The 22,339-nt window shown below is 40.2% G+C and overlaps 1 protein-coding gene across 1 annotated transcript; it reads right to left on the reverse strand.

The window, feature by feature from the left end:
• Positions 1 to 10,227: 10,227 nt before the first annotated feature.
• On the reverse strand, positions 10,228 to 20,359 carry zgc:113276 (uncharacterized protein LOC553748 homolog). Its single transcript, XM_049563373.1, has 10 exons — positions 20,241 to 20,359; positions 19,471 to 19,687; positions 16,627 to 16,820; positions 16,335 to 16,550; positions 13,951 to 14,326; positions 11,731 to 11,864; positions 11,390 to 11,629; positions 11,136 to 11,297; positions 10,951 to 11,040; positions 10,228 to 10,871 (listed from the first exon to the last, which is right to left on the reverse strand). The coding sequence occupies exons 2-10, from the start codon at positions 19,685 to 19,687 to the stop codon at positions 10,701 to 10,703; spliced, it is 1,800 nt and encodes a 599-aa protein (XP_049419330.1). The 5' UTR covers positions 20,241 to 20,359; the 3' UTR covers positions 10,228 to 10,700.
• Positions 20,360 to 22,339: the final 1,980 nt, after the last annotated feature.

The following is a 22,339-nucleotide window of genomic DNA, read 5'->3' on the forward strand; positions in this document are numbered from 1 at the left end:
CAGCTTCTGCTTCTCCTCTAGGCCAGCTGGAAATTTCCACTCTCATGCTTTGCTTTAATGCAGCTGATTATTCATCTGTGGCTGTTCATCATGCTGTTTGGTTTCCTTTATAGCTGTGTGCTGATTATTCGCTGTCAGGGATCTACTGGATATAGACATATTAAACATGCAGAGTACAACAGAGAATAAACCAGAGGCAACACAGATCTGTGCAGCGATTGAAATGATTTCAATCAGTGGTTTAAATTAAATCTAATATATGTGATAACTTGAAAAGAAGATGCCAGTTTGGGAACATAAAGACTTGATAAATATGGACAATGTGTTTAAAAAAACTTTGATGATGCTGATACCAAGTACAGTCTGACAGATGAAAGGGTGGGTACATCTGCGTACTTTTGTGCATTTTTAATTGAAAAGTTATAGAGCTGATTCCTCCACCCCTCACACACGCTATTCACTGACAGTATGACCATGGAGAGTGAGCAAAGTGTTAGCTTGGAAGATTTGAGCGCGGAGGTGGAACACAGTGCTATTAAACTTTTATTTTATCAGGTGAAGACACATTGAGATTCAATATAATACTGTATTTGTACTGTAAGAACACATTAATAGACCCACAGTCACTGTACAGTTAGATGATGGTTGGCACGTTCCTAATTTGGAGAGGCTAAACAATGTAGCCTGCTGTTGGGGAGACAATGTTAGTTTGGTTTCGCAAGTCACACAGTAACTTAAACTAACTCACCAATCAGTGGCAGTGGTAAATAGTCAACCTGGTTTCACTTAAAAGTCTCTATTCCGGCACTTGGTCAGTGACTTCCGGTGTAAGACACATACAAAAAAGCTGTCCTTTAATGTTGGCATGATACACGGCCGGTTGCCATTATTGTTTAACAGCACCTGGTGGTGTCGGGGGAAAATGCTGCGGGACAGCAACGAAAGTTAAGGGGGTGAAAAGTCCAAGTAGGGTGGGTGGGAGTGGTGGCGGATGGGTCCAACAACCACCGACTTTCATCTGGCAGGCCAGTGTTTGCTTTCTGTTTGAATGTAAAGCTAATCCCAAATTTTTTTTTCCTAAACCTAACTACGTGTATGTATGGGGTCAGATCAGTCTCATAATGAATGAACTCACGCAGGGTTTTTCACAAATGCACATGCTCTGGTTCACAGTTGTATTTCAGACTCACTAATGCACACGATCTGTTTCACAAATGTACACACTCTGGTTCACAAATATAATTTTTATGCAAACTTGTAATATAAATTCATAAATGCACACGATCTGTTTCACAAATATAATTTTTATGGAAACTTGTAATATAAATTCGGAAATGCACATGCTCTGCTTCACAAATATTATTTTGAGGCACGCTTACAAATAAAATTCACAGATCATGCAAATTGCTGAATGTGCATTTACAAACTGCTTCTCATTTGCGAACCTCTCTACATTTGTGAGAGAAATCAGTGTGGTGAATTTTGAGAATCCCCTGACGTTGCAGGTCAACTAACGTCACCATTGGCTTTATTATCCCCTCGTTGTAAATCATGCAATGTTATTGAATTATAATGAGTTGAAGTGTTCTGCTTAGCCAAGTAACATGTTTGAATGAACATAAACTATGAATACACCCTATGTAAGGAGCCATACGATTGGCTGGAAGTGAACACACCTGATGAATCTGTCAATCAGAATCATAAATTTGATTGACAGATTTATCAGCCAGTGATAATGTTCGTTGACCTGCGACATCAGAGGAGTCTCAAAATTCACCACACAGATTTCTCTCACAAATGTAGAGAGGTTCACAAATGAGAAGCAGTTCGTAAATGCATATTCAGCGATTTGCATAATCTGTGAATTTATATTCCAAGTGTGCCTCAAAATAATATTTGTGAAGCAGAGCGTATGCATTTCTGAATTTATATTACAAGTTTGCATGAATTTTTTTATTTGTGAACCAGAGTGTGTGCATTTGCGAAACAGATCATGTGCATTTCCGAATTTATATTACAAGTTTGCATAAACATTATATTTATGAACCACAGCGTATGCATTTGCGAAACAGATTGTGTGCAGTAGTGAGTCCGAAATACAACTACGAACCAGAGCATGTGTATTCGTGAGAAACCCTGCGTGAGTTCATTCATTATGAGACTGATCTGACCCCATATGTGTGTGTCGGTTAAACGTAACCATGTGCATTTGTTGTTGAGTGATAAAACCTCAATTCGCGGTGTTGTACTGACGTAGTGAGTGTATTTTGAAAGAGACTGTATGCAAACAGTAAATTTCCTGTGAAAACAGAAGTGTATTTTGAAAGAAGACAAGTATGTAACAGGCAAAAGTTGACACGGTGTCCCAGAACGTCAACAACCAATGCACCCAGAGTACCTTGCACATCATATCTGGACGTAGAAAGTCCATGACCAAACGTCGATATGTGACGAGGTCGGAGTGAGAATGTGTTGCACTATTAATTCCGTGTTACTGTTTGTGTCAAAGCAGTCTGGTGGCTGTGGACAGGAGCAGCAGCAAAGCAGATTTTAGCCTCTTAAAACAAAGGACCACCTGAATTAATAAACATCAGTTTAAAATATGCTATATTAAGACTATTGTACAGCTTTACCTTGCTGTGAGACAGCCCTCTCTGACAGGCAACAGAAGCCATAACTGATGCTCTCTTCAAAGCCACCAGACTACATTGACAGGAACAGTAATTTTACCTCCCAGCACACAGGGAGTTGCTGGTCTACTGCTGACTCCAGTTGATTTGTTACTATGTGACTGATGTAGCATACAAAGCATAAAAAAGGTTTATATGTAAACTGTAAAAAAAAAAATCTGTGTAATATGGTAAAATACTGGTTGTGTTGGTTGCCAGAACTTCACCATCAAAAACAACACATTCTCACTCCGTCACATATTGGCGTTTGGTCATGGACTTTCCACGTCCACATACAATGTGCAAGGTTCCCTGTGTGTGTTGGTTTTTGACGTTCTGGGACGTTGCATCAAGTTCTGCCTGTTACATGCATTCGTCTTTCAAAATACACTTCTGTTTTCACAGGAAATTTAACGTTTACATACAGTCTCTTTGAAAATACAGCACTTCATCGGTACAACACAGCGACTTGACATTTTTTTTTCCTTCAATAACAAACACACGTGGTTGAGTTTAGGAAAAAAGAACAGGATTTGGCTTTATAATCTTCATCAGACTTTCAGCACCTTAGCTTTCCTCCTTGTCCTGTTGCGTTTTCCCCCCTAAAACATAAACTTGCTCGAGGGAAATATGAATTTAAATCACTGAGGTAAAAAATGCAGGAAGTTGTATTTGTTTTTCGTATAAAATGTATATATACAGATGTGGAATTGATTCAACACTAATTAAGAAAAGTCTTTAACAGTGTCTCTGTTGGTGGGCCGTCTTCACCTCTTCCTTTAATATTAGACAGTGTCAGAGCTGTTCCCTGAAGGCCTGTTTGAGCATCTGCAGCTCCAACGTGACGTCCAAGCCCACAGCGGATGCACATGGTGCGTTACGGCAAATTCAGCTGAACTGACTGAACCTCTGTTGCAGACTGAAGCTGAGTCAGCAGCCTGTGCGTCTAAGTGTCTGTGTGTGAATGTAACTTTACTGCTTTAAAGTCACAGGAAACAACCCACAGGGCATGATACCTAATTAGTGTGAGTGCACAACATTATATACATACGTAATGAGTATGTAGGGATTTTCCAATAGGCTGAAATCCTGCTCTTGTAGTTTCTTGTAATTTCATTCATGTTAATAATAAGTGGCCTGAATGCTTCTGAGTCAAGTTAATGACATGGCTTAAATCTACTACATTTACTATTAAAGGATTAAACTGATGGATAGCAAAGATCATACTGTTAGATAGTGTAAATCTTACATTTGAAGGAATAGAAAATCTTGATTTATATATTTCCAGCCTACTTAGTTATTTTATATGTGGCAAAGTTGAAGGAATAGTTTGACATTTTGGGAAATGCACTTAATTGCTTTCTTGCAGAGTTAGATGAGAAGATAGATAAAAATCTACAGTCAGCAGCTGCTTAGCTTAGCTTAGCTTAGCATAAAGACCGGACAAAGGGGGAAAAAGCTGGCTTAGTAATTAACATGTTATATTTCATTTGTTTAATTTGTACAAAAACAAAAGTGTAAAAAAATTGTCAGGCTAGCTGTTTCCCCCTGTTTCCAGTCTTTGTGCTAAGCTAAGCTAAGCCTTGTATAAAAGCCATGTATCACAAACACAGACATATAATAAATGAATGGAAATGGGAACTTCTGAGTTCTCTGTCGGAAATTTCAACTAGAACACCGCCTGAATTCAAATATCCAGCTTGGAAAGTCAAAAGAACCTCACCAACGTTGACCTCAAAACCCAATATGGCTGCTCAGAGCATCAACAGTAGTGAAAGTTGTTTATGCTGTTTATTAACACTCATGTCTAATTTTGTCTCACCAAAACGGTCATACATACAATACTATCAAATTTCTATATGACAGCATGTTGCTACGGTATTTGTAATCACAAATCACACTGTAATGCATCGTTATCAATTGGTATTGTAAACACTAGCTTCTTTTACATTGCCTGTTCAAGGTGGGAATATCACACTGTTATGCCACCTGACCGTGCTGTATACAGGTATATAGGAATGGAGGGACAGGGTGGTCTGCCTTTAATCCACCATTGGAGGCAGTTATAGCGGTGTCTGTATAAAAAAGACAGTCTACAGGACAGGATCGTGGGCGGCATGTGTGACATTTTGACGATGTGTTATCCATGTGACCCACCACGGGAGATTTTACAAAAATAGCTGTTGGCAATTAGTGGTTTACTCACAGAAGAAGAAATGCGGCTGTAAATGTCTGCAAATTGGGAACACAGTGAGGTTCGGGAGCTACTTCCCTCACCATGTAACAGGGATGGTAAATGATTGTTACTGACACGTTAGTGCCATTGTTGTTGTTTAGAAAGAACTGCCAACCTGTGTGTTATATGTCATACTAGAGGCCGATGCTAATGTGACACACCTCTTTTGATTCTGCAAAGCAGTGTATGATCACACACTGAAGCAGAATGCTGCTGCAATCATTTGGTTCTGATATATATATATTTTTTTTGTCATTTTTTTCCCCCTGGTGTGAAAAGGCCTTATCTGTTGGCAAGAAAGCCAATTGTTCCCAAAATATTGAACTATTCCTTTAAAAAGAACCATAAAAATGTAGTTATTTACTTGCAGATCTCCGGCCTTTATTCATCCTGCTAGGCCACAGATGTCTTAATGGGCTGCGATTCCCTCAATAAGTTTCCTGTTTGAGAAAAGACAGGCACAGACATCTATAATCATAAACTGTGCACAACTGTGTTATACAGATTTCTTAATTCAAAACAAATTTTAAGAATCTGGGATTTCTTTCCTATTTCCTTTCAAGCATTATTTTGACCGCTTTATCACAAACATTTTTAGATTAAGTGAAATATAACGTCCCAGGTTTCATGAACTCAAGCATGAGCTTATAAACGAGTGCTGTTCGGACACTAAAAGCACGTGTGCGCTCGTTCCACCGCCCCAGTGGTCAGACCGGACAGGAAGAGAAGTGCTGAGTGATGGGTCAGGGGTTCAGAGGTGAACATCTGTGTAAGGGAGGAAAGCTCGGGGCCCTGCCGTGAGCGGCCTGTGATCTGTCTCCACAGCTGTGTGATTCCAAAAGTCATGTGAGTGTGAGCAAACACACCTGCTGAAAGGCATGCTGGGAGTGCAGCTTAGTCCTGTCCACTCACACCGGGAGATTTAAGTTGCGTCTGCCAACTCAAATACACTCGGTGGAACGTCTGGCAATCTAAGGACAGTATCTGGGTTTCAAATCTACAACCTGCCACATTACCCTCACTCAGCAGAGCGGTGGGAGTACGACTGCTACAGTTATACAGAGTGCAGAGCTACACTATAAGTTTAAGGTCCTGTGTGGTTTAGAGGAATCTGTTGGCAGAAATGGTGTATAATATACATGACTATGTTTTTATATGATTTTGTTTCCTTAGAATGAACCATTTATATCTTTGGATCTTCCAAACATTGGTTCTAGATTGGGCCATTTGCATTTTTTGGATTGGCCACCACAGTTCTCACACACGTTTGGCTCACAGGAGAAGTTTCAGTTCTGCAATCTCACCACTTCATGACACTAAATCCTACACATTGGACCTTTAAAATCATCTAACAGCCATGTGGTAAATTATTCAAAAAGTGATTTACTTCAGTTAGTTCTTCAGAGAGAGACTAACAAAGTAGGAGCCAGACAAACAGCAAACTATTATATTTTCCATTCCTTGAGGCCTGAAATAAAAAGTTATGTAATCAAACATGCAGCAGAAAGCACTAAAACTTAGTACTTATTGAAATCACAAGTAACAATCCCACATTTAGAAACTGAAACCAGCAAAAATATGATATTTTTACATCATGAAAAAACTAATTTCAACTAATCAGTCTTGTTATCAATTACATATCTGTTAATTAAATAACAGAGTAATCTTTGAAGTCAAGCATGAAATGAAGACTGCAAATAAATGACAACAAGCCGGTAAGAAAGACAGAATGGAAGCTTTACTAAATTATATATTTAGTAAAACGCATAGGCCATGTCTACTTTATTGAAGAGATCGGGGGGTAATAAAAGTAGATTCCAAAGCAGTCCATCGTCATGTGAGAAGAGAGTGTTGCTGTACTGGGTGCAAATCAGTGAAACACTATTAAAAACGTTAAGAAGAGCTTAATTTCTAATACATACAAGAGGCTAACACAATCATGTGATCACATTTTATCTATTCAACCTCTCAGATCTCAATAATCTGGGACAGCCAGAGGTGGTCTTTGGACTGTGGGAGGAACTCAGGGCTCAGGGAGAACATGCACACTCTGCACAGAAGGACTCCCCCACCCCAGTGTTCGAACCAGGAGCCCTCTTGCTGTGAGGACCACAGTGCCGCCTAAAATACTAGCATCAAAATATATCATTACATCTATACTTGATAGACACAGATATTATTTACCAGGCTGGTTACTACAATCACACTAACTCACTGTGTCTAAATGCCCTGATGATGAAACTTAGTGATTTGGTATATTACAATATAAAGTTTTAATTGTGTAATTTATTATTGTTGGGGGTTTTTTAAAGAATGGTTTACACAACTAATTTTGAGGGTTACAAGTGTGAATATCTTATTTCTTTTTTATTTTATTTTTTCTTGGGAGGCAGCTTAAATTGATAATACTGCAGGATGGGTGAGCTTTTGCTTCTGGCTGAGCCTTTTCAGTCACCATACTGTTATTTTGTACTGTTATACTGTTTGTATTGTTAATATTTACTGTATTATGTGTGATGACTGAATGAAATATTAAACACTATTCAAAGTCAAGTCTTTATTATGTAAAATGGCACAACCTAACACATTTTAGTTTTGGGTAAATGTTATTAAAACTGTTTGAGATTAATTATTGTCCTTCATCTTATTATTATTATTATTATTATTATTATTATTATTTGTTTTATTCTAACAACATGCACATCGCTGCTACAAATGAACAGTTGTTTTTTCTAGAACTTTCCTTTTTTCTACAATTACAGTGAGAAGTGATGGAAGTGAAAGCTTGTGAAGGTGGAGCTCATTTGTTGCTTTACTGTGTGGTAGCTTGTGAATTTCCCTCAGTGATCAGTAAAGTCTCATATTATCTTGACCTATGATAATAGATCATAATTTATTTGTGGATTATACTGTGTATTAAAAATCCAAAAGTGCAATGTAAGTAGTAACTAAAGTAATAAAATAAATGTACTGGAGTAAAACAAGAAATATTCCCTCTGACATGTATTGAGGTAGAAGTATAAAGAAACAGAAAATAAAAATACTCAAGTAATATAGAAGTACCTTAAAAATGTATTCAAGCACTGTTTGTCACAAACTGGCTGACTGTTTTTTTTATGTGAAATTCTGCATGTTGCTGTCTTGGCCAGGACTTCCTTTAGAAAGAGACTGCATGGGAGTTTTCCAGGTTAAATAAAAGCTGAATAACATAGAAATATGTTTAGGAAAAAAAAAAAACACAGTGCTTGAGTAAATGTACATAATTGAAAAAAGAAAGGGACATCAAAACACATCAGCAGTCGGGGTAATTCCTCTCTTTCAAAACAGGGGAATTTTTCATAAGATGTGATAATACAGTTTTTAAACCAAAGCCTTCTGGGCTCAATTTGAACTTATGCAAACTTAACAGCAGCAGAATTTATATCCCTGATATCTCTGGATTTCTATGTGATTTTTTATTATCTGTAAACATAAATCAACATTTGTGGAGGGCAAAATGGAGCTGTAGTTTTCTGGACACTGTCCTGCTGTCGCCATCTAGTGACCAAAGTAGGAACTATTATCAGTAAAAAAAAAAAAATGTCTCGTGCTTCCTTCTGTTGCAGGAGCCTTAAAGGAACTGTACCGGTTTAATGCAGCAATGTTTAATATATTAAAGGGAAAGCTCAGATCTTTTGAAGTGGGGCTATATTAGGTGCTTATCTACAATCAGTACATTACATACAGTAGATGTCAGTCGGCACACCCCCCGTTTAGAGATCAGGCAGGAGTACCACCCCAGAAGCATCTATTTATCACTGTTGCAATTCAGACTGTTACTGGTGTTTTAATAGTTTGTTTCTAAAAGTATCCTATCTTCTACAAATCAGAGAAATATGACCCAAACTACACTGAGCAGGAGACACGTCAGAGGAAAATTCCAAAATCAAATTCTGCTGACTAACATGACATGATGTAATAATGGGAAAGGTTACGCAATCATAGGGGGTTCCCAGTTCCAAAATACTCTTCATGGTATATCAGCTGCTGGGACACAGCAGCCAACGAACCGATCTGACGGCAGCGATCAGCTGCAAGTGTATCAGCTGAGCAGATCAGCTGATCTCAGGGGTGCTGCTAATGATGATGATGATGATGGATATCTCACAACTACTTGAGGTATTTCCACAAATTGTTATTGTATGGGTGGGTGGATTACTGCACGCAATGTTTCTGTAAGTCATGAATAATACTTGGAAGACTACTGTGAAGAAACCCATGATATTTTCTAGTAAGCTTACCGAAATCCACCTGATCCAAGTCCCACAGGTTGTGAGTTGGCCAGTGCATCACGAGTTAATTTACACAGAAGGTGTTCTTTTGCCTTTATAAGTATTGATACTGACAAATAATACACTAAAGTAATTAGGTTGGAACCCATGCATACTTCTTACTTAGTGTTTTTGAAATATAACCAATGCTTTTTGACGGTGGCTGAAGTTACCATAAAAACAAGTCAGTTTCCCAGGATTCCTGTTGCCTCCTGCTCCTGGGACAGAATATCAATCCCTAGTACAAAACAAGTTTTTTACTATGAATGTCAACTACTGAAGATGGGGAATCATTCTATATATAGACTGATTACAGTCCTGAATCCATTTATAATTTGTAACAACTAATCATTTATTGATTTTTACCGTTATCCTGTTACGCTGTCATGTGTAATGTTACGTCAGTTCATAATAACTTTTGCTGATAGCATTAGCCTGTCTCCGCTCAGTCTGTCGCAGGTAGCCTTACTCTTGGAACCACTGTTTTCTTTAGGAAAATGTACTTTGGATCCTTTCTCCTCTTTGAGATGCAGTCGTCCTGGTCAAAATGGTCACTGCAGACCCGATGGTCTGCAAGGCACAATGTATCCACAGGAGTGTTCGGATCCATCTGCAGCACAACTAGCCACAACTTTAGCGTGTCCATATCCCAAAAAAGGCAGTCTGTGAAAGCTGTGTGAAGTTTGGCCTGTCGTCTTGTTGGCACAATTCAGATAAGAGCAAACACAAACCATTGGTTTTTTTTTTATCTTTTCCCAATAGTTTAGATAACACTAAACCACTTTTCCTTTGTTCCAACACAAGCTATACCAGCTACTGCTAACTTTCCCTCCAACTCACGTTTTTCAAGGCTGTCCTCCAGCAGCAAATCTCGTCTCATGAGATTTCGAAGTGTCGCCAGATGGGACAATAACAAAAGAGCCGGACAAGTGAAAGGTAAAGAGAAGCTCCAGACACTAATAATAACAACCTGAGCCAATCTGCAGTAAAAACGACTACTTTTGATGGACATACAGTGACGGTGTTCAGTTGCCCCATGTGCTTCCATTACGGTCAGTGCGCGGCTGCTCAGCTAATACTGTCAAGCTCAGTGGTGCACCAATTTCAGAAAATGTTGTTTACGTCACTCTCCTTCACATATTCACATAGGGGCATAGGGTCTAGGTTGAAAAATGCTGAAGTTATCCTTTAATGACCTTTGCAGAGGTGACAGACCAAAGCGCTCCCTGTCGTCCATTAATTCCTGATAATAGACGCCTCATCGGGCACTGTCCCCTATATGTTTAAAAATATAGGGCCGTTAAAAAAACATTAATTTATTTGAAGCAGCACTGATATTATATTTCACAAAAACTCAGATATACAGCATTTTAAGTTCATTCCATTTAATCAAAGCCACAAAGGGCTGATTTTATTTTCCTTTGACCTGGATAATCAAGAATAGATGACTGCTCACTCACGAGCCTCTCGGGCTAAACTGTAAAGTTAAAGCCACAGCAGGCCTTGCATCTGTTGAATATATTCTTCAGTTTTAGATTTCTCCCCACTCAGTTCAGCAGCCTCTGTAATGTCGTGCTGTTGACGGCGCATGATGTCTTTGGCGATCCGCATGCTGGCAGCCTGTCCACCTGCCAGGTTTACTGCATGAGGTCCAACCTGTGTGCAGGGAAAATGACATATTATTGTGAAGAACTACTTTTGGATATCAAAATAATAGAAATAGTAGACAACCTACCCGTAGAGCGGTGTACTGCCCCATCAGGTAGAGCGGGCACCCTTCCGCCCACTGTAAGCTTTCTGATATGCACGGCCAACCATCTAATACCTTGATGGAGGGACATGTTTCATGAATCCGTCAGGACTGCCATGTTCAGGTTACAAATATGACACATGCTATCATTATTTGTATGTTTAACCCACCTGAATGGGGAATTCCTTCATCACCTCAGAAAGTAAAGGGTCCTGTTTGACATCAAGTTTGCAGCCGGTGGCGAGCCAGATCATGTCTCCAGTCCAGTGGTCCCCAGTGCTGAGGGAGAGGCTCCAGGCCTGACTCCTGTAGCACCAGCTGGCTTCACTCACCTGCATGAGATTCAGACAGAAACTTCACCACGTACCTCACCTTATCTCATCTCACTCTCAAAAGCTAGCCTCTAGCCTAGATGCACATGTACCTGACAGTATGTCTTCACGTCCACCTGTCCATTCAGAATGAACGGCTGCAGGTGGATGTAGGCCTCTGGTGTTACGGCTCCTCCTTTCCTCGCCTGGCGAATCATAGCCAGCCGTTTGTGGAGACTCCGTTCATTGTAGAACTGCCGCAGGTAGGCTTGGCCATCCATCTTGATGCCGTGCTCCACGTGAGAGTAACGGCCCACCAAGCTCTCCACGTCGCCCACATCAAACTGCTTTAACTGTGGAGCAAACAAAGAAGACTGATCCAGGTGCTGGAGGTAGACCGGTGTATATCTCCAGTAATGGTTGGTCTTCATGCAGTGTCACACTGTCACTAGACCTGAAGGTGCTTCCTCATGACCCATGTGACATGGCTGGCACCTTGCTGCAGGGCAATTGAGACGACATGAGCGCTGGTCAGACCTCCACCAACTACCAATACTCTCTGCCCTGCCTCACACACTACACACAGTTCTACACACACATAGGCAGTGGTGGAATAAGAATTTAGATCTTTTACTTAAAGCTGTAGTTGGTAACTTTAATAAAAAAATAACTTTTTGTCATATTTGCTGTAACTGTGGTTGGTTGTTTTAGTTGCGGTGGATTCTATGAGGAGGCAGAGGGACAATTCTTTTTTCCAGATTTTCTGTCTCACTACAAACAGCATACACTTTGAACACAGGTAAAAAACATAGTTCAGTCAGGACCTCTTTAGTCAAAGAAACTTTATTTCCATTCCCAGTATTATATTTGTGCTGGATTATATTTGAGACTGGATTGTTACTGCTGTGAGTATATAGTGACAGTTTCAGCAAATATGATGAAAAGTTATTTTTAAGTGTAAGTAGCAATATCACAGTGTTAAAATACTCTGTTACAAGTAAAAGTCCTGCAATCAAAACTTTACTTAAAGATGTACTATGCAGGATTTTCCTGAAGAACAATGCATAGACTCATACAGAAGTAATTCCTCTGAATCATCACTTATGATGCGCCTATAGTTTGTGAATTTTTCTGTAGAGACTCTGCCATCTGTCAGTATTTTTTCATTTTCTTCTTATTTTCAGTGTTTGGGACGTTACAGGAGTGTACCTCCACAGTGCTCAGGTGACGGCGGGGTGTTATAAAAAAGTAGCAACCAGGTGCCAGACTGTACACAGCAGAAATTTAAGAGACACCGTGCCAAAAAAATGCAAATATAGCTGAGCAAAATGCCAAATGAGAGTGAATTGCGGTTGGCTTTAACTTTGCTAGCAAGTGTGCTTATAATCAGTAACAAACAATCCTGCATAGTATAGCTTTAAGTTAAAAGTAGAAAATTATGAGCAACAAAAAGTAGGAAAAGTAAAAAGTACTCATTCAGTAGCAGAACGGCCCCCGTCATTGTAATGTTACCGCATCATCTGTTATATTATCCGATTATTATTACTATAACATTATTATTAATGCTTTGTAGCTGTCAAGGTGGAGCTTTAACTACCATACTTTATAAACTTTGATATTTGGTAATTAAGGCCTTATCCAGTGTGTAAGATTTAGGGGGATTTAGTGGCATCTAACAGTGAGGATTGCAGATTGCAACCAGCTGAAACTTCTCTCAGTTTCAGGAGATCTTTAACATGAGCCGAATTATCTGCAGACGTCTCTTCCTCTCCAAAACAGACTGGCCAGGTGATTAAAACAAGTAAAAATACAAAATAAAGCAGTTTCTCATCACAAATCAGTGTTTCTCTGATGCTGTTTGGCACACCGTACGTAACCTAGTACCTGCTAATCTTATCTTATCTTTATCTGATAACTTAAGATCCATTCATACATTCAGAGGTTTTTACTGGGAGTTGAATTATCCTCTGAGGTCTCTTCCTCTCCAAAACAAACTGTCAACAGAAGAAGCAGTTTCACCAAAAAAAAAAGAAAAAAAAAAGTGTTTTTCTGATGCTGCTCATCGCGAAGGGGCTGCTGACTATGGTGGCTGATGCAAAAAATGCAAATGGCCCTATTTAGAGCCAGTGTTTGGTTTTGAAACATGATGACGCAACGTGGTAATCTCGGTAGACAAGCACTCACTCCCAATGTGGATATTTAAAGTTTATTCTAAGGTAACAAAAACACAATGATTCTTATTTTCAGGTGACTATACACTAAAGAAAACATCCTTATTATATTATATTTCATTTCTGCCAGTATATCAGCCTTAATCTTACACACTGGACCTTTAACAATACATCATTTTAGAAACTTGTGATACATTTTATGTTTATCTGTTTATCTCTATCTAAAGCTGTCATACCATATTAATGTAGCAGGTAAGTACAAATATTTTATAATTGTCAAGTAAATTCATTTAGTTACGTTCCACCACTATACACAGGCATAAAGAACTGTCAAAAAAAAGTGCTGCAGTGAGGATGGGGCATCAAATCACCACTGACGTCTGCAGAAACATGGAGACCTCAAGTAAAAGCAAAGTGTTATTGAATATTCTGGCAAAAGAAAACACAACATTCAGTGTTATACCAGTTATCCTCATAACCCTTGCTGAAACATTCATTCTTACCTTGAGTGGAGGAAGTCTCTTTCTGGATGTCTTTTAGTTTTTGCCGAGCAGTTGGCAGGTGGTGCATGAGGTGCACTGTGTGTTGCAAGCGCTCGTCTGGGTAGCTCTCTCCAATACCTTTCACCCATGAAGGGATGTTTGCCATCTGGGCACGGGTTGGACCTGTCGCCATAACAACCTGGCGGGCTTTTAGGATAACACCATCTTGAAGTTGGACTTGAAAATATTTCACCCTCTTCCCTTCAGTCACTCTCACGGCCTCACCCACTTTTATCCTGTCAGTCTCTTCCTCCATCTCTTCCTTGTCCTCAGTCACAGGAGTGATGCGCTCCACTGTTCCCTTCATCAGCACTTTGTCCAGGTTGTATCTGTCCACCTGCGTTTTCAGATTCATCAACTCAACAACTCAGGAAACATGCTCAGATTTAGGCGCTCATGCTGCCTAAAGCTTGAAGCTTGCAAATATTTTTTCCATCTACTGTAACTGTCAGTAAAATCCAACGAAGACCAGAACCAACAATGTGTTTGTCCATCTCTCAGTACTCTACTCAATACTCATGAGGGCTGGGTTGTTTAAAAAATTATGATACCAGTACGCTTTAAGTGATACCAGTCCAATAGAGTACTTCATTTGATAACCATAATTTCAAGAGTTTTGGAGGCATCTTGACATGCTGAACTGCCAACTCCCTGAAACACACTGTAATCGACTCCTTATGACACTGTATGGGTTGTATCTGCTGCTGCAGGAGTGTGAGCTCTGCACCGGGGACAGTTGCAAGACTCTGACAGGGAGTCAGAAGACAGGGCTAACTGTTCCTCACATGGCTACTGTTACCTAACGATTATTAATGGTTTTAAAGACAGAGTTGAACCGTTCCAGGTTGCTTTCATAATAGGTACGCACTGCTCAGCTTTTTACATTAGTAATGTCGTTCTGTACCTGAGTACACTTGCCTCATCATCTATGTGACATTTTGGTTGTGCTACAGTGTGGAAAAGGCTGCGGTGTCTGCAGATGGACACCGCAACCCCAGGGACCATCATCAGAGAGGACCGGTGGGGCAACAAGGCAAAGCTCTGCTCCTGGTTGAAGGAGGAGCCGGTATCGAAAACTCCTTGTTGTCACTCTAAATAGCAGCCCACTTCTATATTTTGATAGAGCTGGTTTTCACACCTGATGTGTACCATAGTGGAGTACACATGACCCTTACTTGATACCACCTTTTTAAGTTGATGCAAGCACAGATTGGCGTACTCTGCTTGGGTACAGTAAACTGTGTTAGTGTTCACACCAATCAAAAAGAACTGGACTTGGGGATCAGCTGTACTGGGATCCAGGGCCAGATTTCTGAAATGAAACCCCCTCAATGTTCGTGTAAATTCGCTGGCACTGTTTAATGGCATGGTGTCAGATGTTAGCTGCTGTGCCAGCTCATGTTAACTGGGCAGATGTAGGGCCAACTGTCTTGCCAGTACTGGGAGGAGAGCAGCTCTGGAGACGGCAGCAACAGAAAGTTTGCTGGGCAATAAGAACTCCAGCTCTAACTCTCATCTTTACAAATGAGCCACAAATATATAATCTATTTCACATCTATGTCTCTCTCTCTCACACACACACACACACACACACACACACACACTGCATTCACTGCGTACTTGATACGTGTAAATTGCGTGTGCAACCATCACCGTGTACTTGTTATACATGCAATGCGCATGCAATGCCTGCACACACCTAGACGTGTGGTTATTAGACGTGTGTGCGTAGACACGTCATGTAATCACAGGGGTCAAAAGTGTCAGCTGTTGAAGCAACAACGCGTCGTGTTACGGACATGTGACACGTAGCATCGCTATGCTAACTCTGCTAATCGGACGTGCGTGTGTAGACACGCAAGTGTAGTGTATGTGTAGTGTTTGTAACGCACTGTGCATGCGTACTGATAAGACGTGTGAGCGCGTCGTGTGAGTGGAGCGCACAACGCCTGTGCGTCATGTAGCGGGCGTGTGTGTAACACTCGTGTCTCCATAGTAACCCTATGTAAAATGTAGGCGTGCGCTCAAGCGGTTTGATTAGATCTGATGTGTCCTAAGTAGGCGCAAATGACGCGTTGTAGTGTGGTTGGGTGAAACGTTTGACCCCTCATACACACACACACACACACACACACACACACACACATCTTCCATCACTTTAGAGGACATTACATTGACTTATATTCAGTTCTTGCAGACTTAACCCTAACTCTAACAACCTCATTTTTATTATGGGAACTTGAAGGCGAGTCCCCACAGTTTGAGTGTGTAAACAGATTTCTGTTCTCACAACATGAGTACTGTAATACACACACATACACACACGTACAATCACTGTGTCTGACCTGATCTTTAAAGAAATCCACACTGAGTTTGGTTCCTGGCAGACTGAAGGATAAACTCTTCTTCAGTGTTGAGGTGATGTTGAGACGTTTCCTCTCCTTCTGTCCGAGCCTCATGTCATTAAAAAATGCGTTTTCGTCCAGAATATAAATCTGATCTGGAAGACTGTGAAGCTCCGCTGAACGATCAGACTTTATAACAAACTCCTGCAGCGCTTTCTGACAAAGAAAAGATACATGTAAGTGCTTATTTATATGAATGTAAAGTGACTTTCCTCGATGTTTGTGTTTATACCTTATTGAGAGGGTCTGTGTGCACCAGTGTGTGTGAGCGCAGATGAGGGATGTTCAGAGCTGTGAACTGGCTCTCCCACAGAGAAGTCCACTCTCCATAGGAGTCTACCACTCGAAGATTCATCGGCTGGCAGTTGACCCTCTTTGACACCATTGACTTTTCTAGTCGCTCCTCCAGTGTCAGGCCTGTGGAGACTAATCACAAACCACATAAAACTGAACTGTGAGGCCACACGAGAAAAAAAGGAAGCAAAATTCTGCTTGGTTGTTGGAAATCACATGAGTCTCAAAATGCAGAAGTATTAGCAGTAACAAAGGGGCATTAATTTATTTGGTGTTTTATATGTAAAGTAGTTCCTTGTTTCTTGTTTCTGGTTCCTGACCGCTGAGTCATCACTGAAATCTGACACCACAGTTCAAATGTAATGAATGAAAGAAGTGAAACTAAACCGCAATTAGGTCTGATTATCGGGAAAACACTGAACTCATTACTGCTGGGATCAAATCAAACATGTGGCCAGTCAGCCAGATGACAACCAGGACTGATATGTCAGAAGTATTAATAAGTCAAAAAGGATAATTTGAGTGTATTTAAAGTCAGAATTACAACAAACTAATAAAAAAGCAATTACTTACTACATCAAGATAGCAATTGACATAGCTGGCCACCAACGTCTTTCAGTGTTGATATTTAGTTCACTTTAGGTTGTGACATTTGATGACCAAATTTGTGTCAGTGTCATTTTGACATAGAACACTGATGACAGTTGATGTTGATATTTTGTTGGTTTTAAGTTGTGTCATTAAGTGTTACATCGGCCCCTGGAATGACGTCACAGTAGCCGTCTTCCTCCCCCTCCCTTCTCTGTGTGTGTGTGTGTGTGTGTGTGTGTGTGTGTGTGTGTCTGCGGGTATGCTGGAGTCAGGGCGGAGCCACTAGGTGCACCTCATTGCCATAATCAAGACCTCTTCTTATACTCAGCTCTGTCATCTCCACCCTGCCAGATCGTAATCTCTACATAGTTAGTGTTACGCTCAAGCCTTGAATTTGCGCTCTGTTTTTTGAAAGTTTTTTTCCCATGACTAATTTTTGCTCCTGTGTGTCTTCAGTCTCACCGCTCCTGACTCTGGCCCTGCCTCCTCATCCCCACTGGAATTACCCAAACTGCTCAGCCATCATTATACCTCTTTGTTCCTGACCACGCTCTCCCTCAACTCCTCTGGATCCGCTCCCCAACCTGCTGCCCTACCTCCCTGTATCCCTGGCTCTACAATAAATACAATTAACTGATTCCTGACTCCTGCTCGAGTCTGCATTTGGGTTCACTTACTATTGCCCTTGACATTAAGTCAGCAAAATCTAACGTCTTCCAGACATCTCATGCCAACGTCATCTTGACGTAGAGTAATGATATATAGGTGAGATATGGAGAACAAAACCCAACGTCTGCAAAACGTCATAATGTTAACATCCACACAATGCGAAATTCTAATGTCCTTAGAAATATATAAAAAAAAAACTGTGTGAACCTGATTTTTTCCCAATCTAAATTTAACATGTGACTGGACGAACTGCTAGGGCCGTGACTTGCGGCGTCAGACACTGACGAATAAAGACATCCCTTAACGTCAGCATGATACATGCTGGTGTCAGGTGGAAACATGGCGGGACAAGAACGAAAGTTAAGGTGGTGAAAGTCCGAGTGGGGCGGGTGGGTTCAACAAACACTGACTTTCACCCAGGAGAGTGGTGTTCACGTCCCGTAAGATCAGAAAGCCAAACCCTACACTTTTTTCCTAAATCCAACCACGTGTTTTTGTTGTTGGGGTAAAAAAAAGAAACGTCGGTTCTTGTTGTTGTACGGACGTAGTGCTTTAATTTTCAAAGAGACTGTATTTAAATGTTAAAATTTCCTGTGAAAATGAAAGTGCATTTTGAAGACGACAATACACGTAACAGGCAGAACTTGACACGGTGTCCCAGAACGTCAACAACCAACGTACCCAGGGTGCCTTGCACGTCGTATGTGGACGTGGAAAGTCCATGACCAAGTACGTCAACATGTGACGAGGTCGGAGTGAGCATGTGTTGCATTTTGATGTCCAGTGCCAGAAGGAGACAAAGTCCAAATAATGAGACAGATTTATTGATTCATAGTTTTGTTAATGAATCATAAATTAAATTATATCTCACAAAGTCAAGACGAGGAAATAGCTAGAGTTGTTTTCAGATTCTAATTTGCAAATAAGGCTGTAACTAACAGTTTTGATCATCAGTTGATTAATACTTTGACCACTTTTGAAGACAATAAAAAAATGTCTTCAAAATGGCTTGTTTTGTCTGACCAACATACGTTTTCAGTCGGACTAACATGTTTACATGTATTTCAAAAGTCCGGTTTTAGTCGGACTAAACACTCTGAGAGAAGTTTTTTCATACAGAGAATGTTTTGAAGCTGGCATTGTGAACAAAGGCTTATCCATGGATTAATTAAATTGCAGTTGGTGCATTCAGTCCGTTTATTCCTGTGTCAGTCCACTTTACTGAACATGATTTTTATGAATTGAAATGCTAGATTTCCCTTTTAGTGTCTTATTGAGTTAATATCAATATCTGGTCTAAATTTCATGTGAGTAGCTGCATTGGAAATATGCGTAATAAAAAAAATGTGACTTGCTGAGTACTTGTTTCCCCTGTATGTCAAAAAGAATTAGCAAATGAATGCATCTGGTTTTTACACAGCGTCCTGTCGTTTTTGGAATCTGGGTTGAATGACAATAAGTCAAATTTATGAAATTGTATCTCATGATTATGATTTAGTGAGTAAAGTGAAGCACATGGTACCAGCTCTAGCTCTCCTTTTCTTCTTGCCGCTGCAGCATTTGTTGTTGTTGGGTGTCTCTTGGTTTGTCTGAGGCCTCGGGGGGTCCGAGGAGAAAGGGGAGAGGGGTGAGTCATGTCCTGGGTCTGAGTTTGCATCAGGGTCGGTGTTGGATAGCAGGCTAGCAAGGGTCAAGGCATGAGGACCAGCCCCTATTATTAACACATCGAGTATAACCATCTGAAACACACACACACACACACATGGAGACAATAGACAGAGAAAGGATAGTGTTATACGCATACAGTCAGGAACAAGGTTGGGACAGGTTGTAGTACTTTCAAAGCCTGTTTTGTAACCAGAATCAGTTCCTTAAACTGTCAAATGTCACTCTCACTCAATGGTGGTTTACTCTGATACATCAGTGGATAGTTTACGTGTGTTTAGCACTTTCATTTCAAGTTTTTTTTTTTTTTATTCACATTAAGCAAAGAACATTAGGAGGCAGCTTTGATTATGATGGACATTTTTGTTTCTATAAAACATTCACATGGCTAAATCCTAGTTTCCAAAACTCAAAACTAAAGATTTCAGTTTCAAACACCGCAACATGAGCAACCTTCATCTGATTTCAGCTGTTTGTCATCTCACATTCACACCAGTATTAAACAAGTGCACTGTAGAGGTCAACATTACTCAACAGCCTCAGCTGCTACAATGATGAAACAGACACGCACATCAAGAAGAATCTTACGTACTGTATATACAGTGTATGTTCAGTGTGTGACAGTACCTGGTTGAGTTGAGATTGGTGCCAGCTTCGGTGGATGGTGGTAGACCTGAAGTTTTGCGACAGTGGCGTGTGCTTCTCATGTAACTCAATCCACCTCAGTGCCTACAGATTTAGCCGGACTTCACTGGCTCAACGGAGAAAGCTTGAAATAGCTTCAGTGTGTGTGTGTGTGTGTGTGTGTGTGTGTTTGTTTGTGTGTGTGCTTGTATAAATTTAGTAACACAACTCATCCAAGAGTAAAAAGCAGTAAAGGTGTTTCACTAGCAGATATGTTTGTGATTGTATACACACAGACTTCTGTAACATAAGCATCTTTTATTTACGCTGGTAAAAGTCTCATTGAGATTAAAATATCTTTTCAAGAGTCCGCAAGGAGGAGAAAGGAGTTTAAATAACATCTAGTTGGAGAAGTAGTTCCACATATTTAGAAATGTTGATTTAACACCTAAAAACCATGCACATGTTACATATTCATAGTTTTCAGAAACTTTCGTATAATGCCAACATATTCTTCTGGTGACCGGGCTCACACTGGATTGGTCCTGTCCATGGTAACATGGACTGGACCAAGGATTACACATCATTTTGCCTCCTCCGTAGTGGCGTGATTACACAGGACTGTATGTGACAACAGACATACTGTATAAAGCTGAACCACTGGAAGCCACTCTAAGTTTGGTACTTCTGTGTCCATGTATACGAGCTGTACTAAGACGTCTGACTTCAGATATGTGTGTTAAATATGCAAGTAAAGACAACGGACTCTTGTGGAGTTATTTTACTCATCTAAGTGAAAACTATTTTTATATATATATTAAATATTCACAATCCATCCATTCATTTTCATCAGCTTGGCCAAGCAAAGCACCCCAGACATCCCTTTACCCAGCAATGCTTTCCAGCTCCTCCTGAGGGCTAGGGGCGTCACTAGACCTAAGACTGTACTGGGGCACAGCTGGGGCACAGAGAATGCATGCGAGTGCGCCAAGCCCGCAAGCAAAAAATTTTTTAGCACTTATTTATAATAAAAAAGCTTAAATAGTGCTTTAAACTATACAATCAGATCAGATTATGTTGTTGACTGGATCTTTGATTAACCACCTGAATGAACTGATGCATTTGGCCTACTTGTGCACTTGCAAAATCAAATTTGGGGAGACAAAACCGGATATTTTTAGCCATTTTTCTGGTGACAAAACTAGATATTTTTAGCCATTTTTCTGGTAACAAAACCAAATATTTTTAGCCATTTTTCTGATGACATAACAATATAAGAACCATGATGGTGGAACATTCTGTCACTTCACAGCTGTCCAAAACATGTGGTTTGTGCCAGGCGGACATGATTGCCAGTATTTTTTCATTATTGCAAGAAATTCCATTGACTCATTCACAAGTCAAAAATGTGTTTTATCTGAAAGAAACATGCAATATTTACATCTAAGATCATAGAAAAATAGTCAACCAAGTGCAATGATGTCCTCCAAGATAATATTTGTTTTTCAGTTTCAGTTATATATTGGGGGGGCATTGGGGGGGACACGTCCCTGCCAATGTGTATGGTGACTACGGCCCTGTCACGCATGCATAACTAGGCAACAGTTGTCTGGGTGCGCAAAGGTGAAGTGGCTGGTTTTGTCATACAAAGTTTGATGGATTGTCAACTGGACAATATGGAGATATTTGCATCTTGAAAGCCGGACTACAAATGTGGATAGACAGAGAGAAACACACGCAAGCCTAAGACGTGGTAAGATACGATATTCCTCACTATATGAAGTGACTGATAACAAGATCTGTATAATGGATTGTAAAGAAATTCATCAGGTTTTTATTTTGCAGACACTTGATCTGTATTTATAGCGTGATGGGATGGCAGCACAATGATGTGTGTGGTATCACATGAAAGCTCTGCTCCTGTGCTTTCATGTGATATGCATGGCATTTCTGTGCGAGCATGCATTCGCGAGTAATCCATCCAAGAGTAATGTGTGTGCAAAGCTGTATGAAAGCTCTGTTATACATAATTTTAGTGTAAATTTATCTTTTTTTTTCGCCGTAAAAACATTGGACTACCGACAAGTGCTTCTTGCTATGAT

Source organism: Epinephelus fuscoguttatus, linkage group LG2, assembly GCF_011397635.1.
Source record: "Epinephelus fuscoguttatus linkage group LG2, E.fuscoguttatus.final_Chr_v1".
Lineage (NCBI taxonomy): Eukaryota > Metazoa > Chordata > Actinopteri > Perciformes > Serranidae > Epinephelus > Epinephelus fuscoguttatus.

What these genes read in the sequence shown, in the direction of transcription:
- zgc:113276 (XM_049563373.1), bottom strand. Translation starts at nt 19,687, where the DNA reads ATGGTTATACTCGATGTGTTAATAATAGGGGCTGGTCCTCATGCCTTG. An exon ending in ACGTGAAGACATACTGTCAG is followed by an intron (nt 11,298 to 11,389) that starts GTACATGTGCAT and finishes AATCTCATGCAG; the next exon opens with GTGAGTGAAGCCAGCTGGTG. An exon ending in TGAAGGAATTCCCCATTCAG is followed by an intron (nt 11,041 to 11,135) that starts GTGGGTTAAACA and finishes CCCTCCATCAAG; the next exon opens with GTATTAGATGGTTGGCCGTG.